This window comes from Orycteropus afer, unplaced genomic scaffold (genome assembly GCF_000298275.1).
Source record: "Orycteropus afer afer isolate SDZICR_OR568_19922 unplaced genomic scaffold, OryAfe1.0 scaffold00047, whole genome shotgun sequence".
In the NCBI taxonomy this organism is placed as follows: domain Eukaryota; kingdom Metazoa; phylum Chordata; class Mammalia; order Tubulidentata; family Orycteropodidae; genus Orycteropus; species Orycteropus afer.
In genome coordinates, this window is record NW_006921634.1 from 825,976 (window position 1) to 828,443 (window position 2,468).

At 37.5% G+C, this 2,468-nt stretch overlaps 1 protein-coding gene across 1 annotated transcript in view; it reads left to right on the forward strand.

The window, feature by feature from the left end:
- The window catches only part of FOLH1B (folate hydrolase 1B), a 121,810-nt gene extending 119,342 nt beyond the window's left edge, over positions 1–2,468 (forward strand). The window contains 2 exon segments of the mRNA XM_007938087.1: positions 1,410–1,502; positions 2,279–2,468. Of these exon segments, the coding sequence (XP_007936278.1) occupies positions 1,410–1,502; positions 2,279–2,468 (283 nt within the window).

The window sequence follows — 2,468 nt, forward strand, 5'->3', positions numbered from 1 at the left end:
CGTAGTGATACTGCCTCGGAAACCCAAGGAGGGGTCGCTATGAGTCGGGGCCGACTCGACGGCACATAACAACAACAACAACAACAACAAGATGAAAAATGGAGATCTGGTGGCATAGTGCCTAAGGCATTTGACTGCTAACCAGAAGCCTGGTGGTTCAAACCCACCAGCCACTCCTCAGAAGGAAGTTTAGGCAATCTACTTCCGTAGTGATACCGCCTTGGAAACCCGAAGAGGGGTTGCTCTGAGTTGGATACGACTTGACGGCAGTGAGTTTGTTTTGGTTTTATACAAATAATGCACGTTATATGGTTTTAGCAAACTGTGCAGCCCCCACGCACATTAGTTTCCTAGGAGTGCTTTTGCGTTATATGTCTTTGCACTTTTACATGGGTATGTTATATGAGAAAATACAATACTTATTACCTATTGCCATCAAGTCTATTCCAACTTGTAGCAAGCCTATAAAACAGTGTGGAACTGCCCCATAAGGTTTCCAAGGCTATAAATCTTTAAGAAGTCACTGCCACAACTTTCTCTTACAAAGTGGCTGGTAGATTTTAGCCACCAACTTTTAAATTAGCAGCCAAACTCTTTAATCACTGTACCACTAGAATTCCTACAGTAATTATGGTTTCAATATAAATAAAGATTACTATGAATTATCATTTTCTACTTGCATATCTCTTTTTTCTGTGGTTTTATAAGCCATAACAGAAAAATAAAACCAAAAACAAAACTCACTGCCATCAAGTCAGATCTGACTCATAGCAACCCCTCCTTGGGTTTCCGAGGCAGTATCACTATGGAAGTAGATTGCCCAATCATCCTTCTGAGGATTGGCTGATGGGCTTGAACTGCCAGACTTCTGGTTAGCAGTCAAATACTTTAGGCACTACACTACCAGAGCTCCTTTAACAGAATGGTATGTGTTGTTGTTGTTATGTGTCATCGAGTCGGACCTGACTCATAGCAACCCCTCCTTAGGTTTCCAAGGCAATATCACTATGGAAGTAGATTGCCCAACCTTCCTTCCGAGGAGTGGCTGGTGGGTTTGAACCGCCAGCCTTCTGGTTAACAGTCAAGTGCCTTAGACACTACACTACCAGAGCTCCTAAGAATAGTATGTAGCAATAGGATTCTAAGATACAGTTATTATATGTATTTTTGTTCTTAATTTGCATATTATGAGAACTTAAAACATATTAGCTATGTATACTTCCGTAAAGATCACAGCCTTAGAAACTTTATGGAGAAGCTCTATTCTGACCTTTAGGGTTTCTGTGAGTTATAATTGACTTGACAATAACAAGTTTGGCTTTTATGCTTAGTTTTGTTCAGAATTTTTAATTTTCTGTGTAGTCTACACATCTCCATGAAGTTGTAACTGTATTCATTTACTTTTTTAGCCCAATGCTACTGAGAATTATGAATGATCAACTAATGTTTCTGGAAAGAGCATTTATTGATCCTTTAGGGTTACCAGACAGGCCTTTCTACAGGTAAGAAAAAAAATGTTTGACATTATAATATCGTTTTTTTTTAGCACTGTGAAGAAAATATCACAATTGATTCCTTGATCGCCAATAGAAAATTATGTATTGTTCCTTCATATAATATAATATGGGAGCTCCGGTAGCATAGTGCCTAAGACACTTGACTACTAACCAGAAGGCTGATGGTTCAAACCCACCAGCCACTCCTTGGAAGGAAGGTTGAGCAATCTACTTCCATAGTGATACTGCCTCAGAAACCCAAGAAGGGGTCGCTATGAGTTGGGTCTGACTCAACGGCACAACAACAACAACAACATAATATAATATGATTCTTACATATTCTTATTTTTAGTACTCATGGTTTATTTCTTAATATAAAAGAATGTTTATTGTAGAAAATCAAGAAAAACACAGAAGAAATAAATAATCTCCCTAGTCCCATCAGTCAGATATAAATCATATTTCTTTTTTTGATGTGTATAATTTCAGCCCTTCTACCCTTCTAAATACATACATGTTTATATACAAATACAAGTATGTGTGTAAGTATTAAAAATCATACCTATATAATGCTCTGTTTATTCACTGTCCTAATAATTAATTTAAATATATTTTATAGATTCATCTTTGCAAATATTGAATTTGGAAGCTTAATTGACAAGTGGTTCATTAAAATAATACATTTAAGGAATATGTAATCCAAAAATTGCAGAATGCTCTTGTTTTTCTCTTATATATTGAATTTGGACAACTGATAGACAACAAACTGTTTCTGTCAACAGGCATGTCATCTATGCTCCAAGCAGTCACAACAAGTATGCAGGGGAGTCATTCCCAGGAATATATGATGCTCTGTTTGATATTGAAAACAAAGTGGACCCTTCCAAGGCCTGGGAAGAAGTAAAGAGACAGATTTCTATTGCAGCCTTCACAGTGCAGGCTGCAGCAGGGACTCTGAGAGAAGTAGCCTGA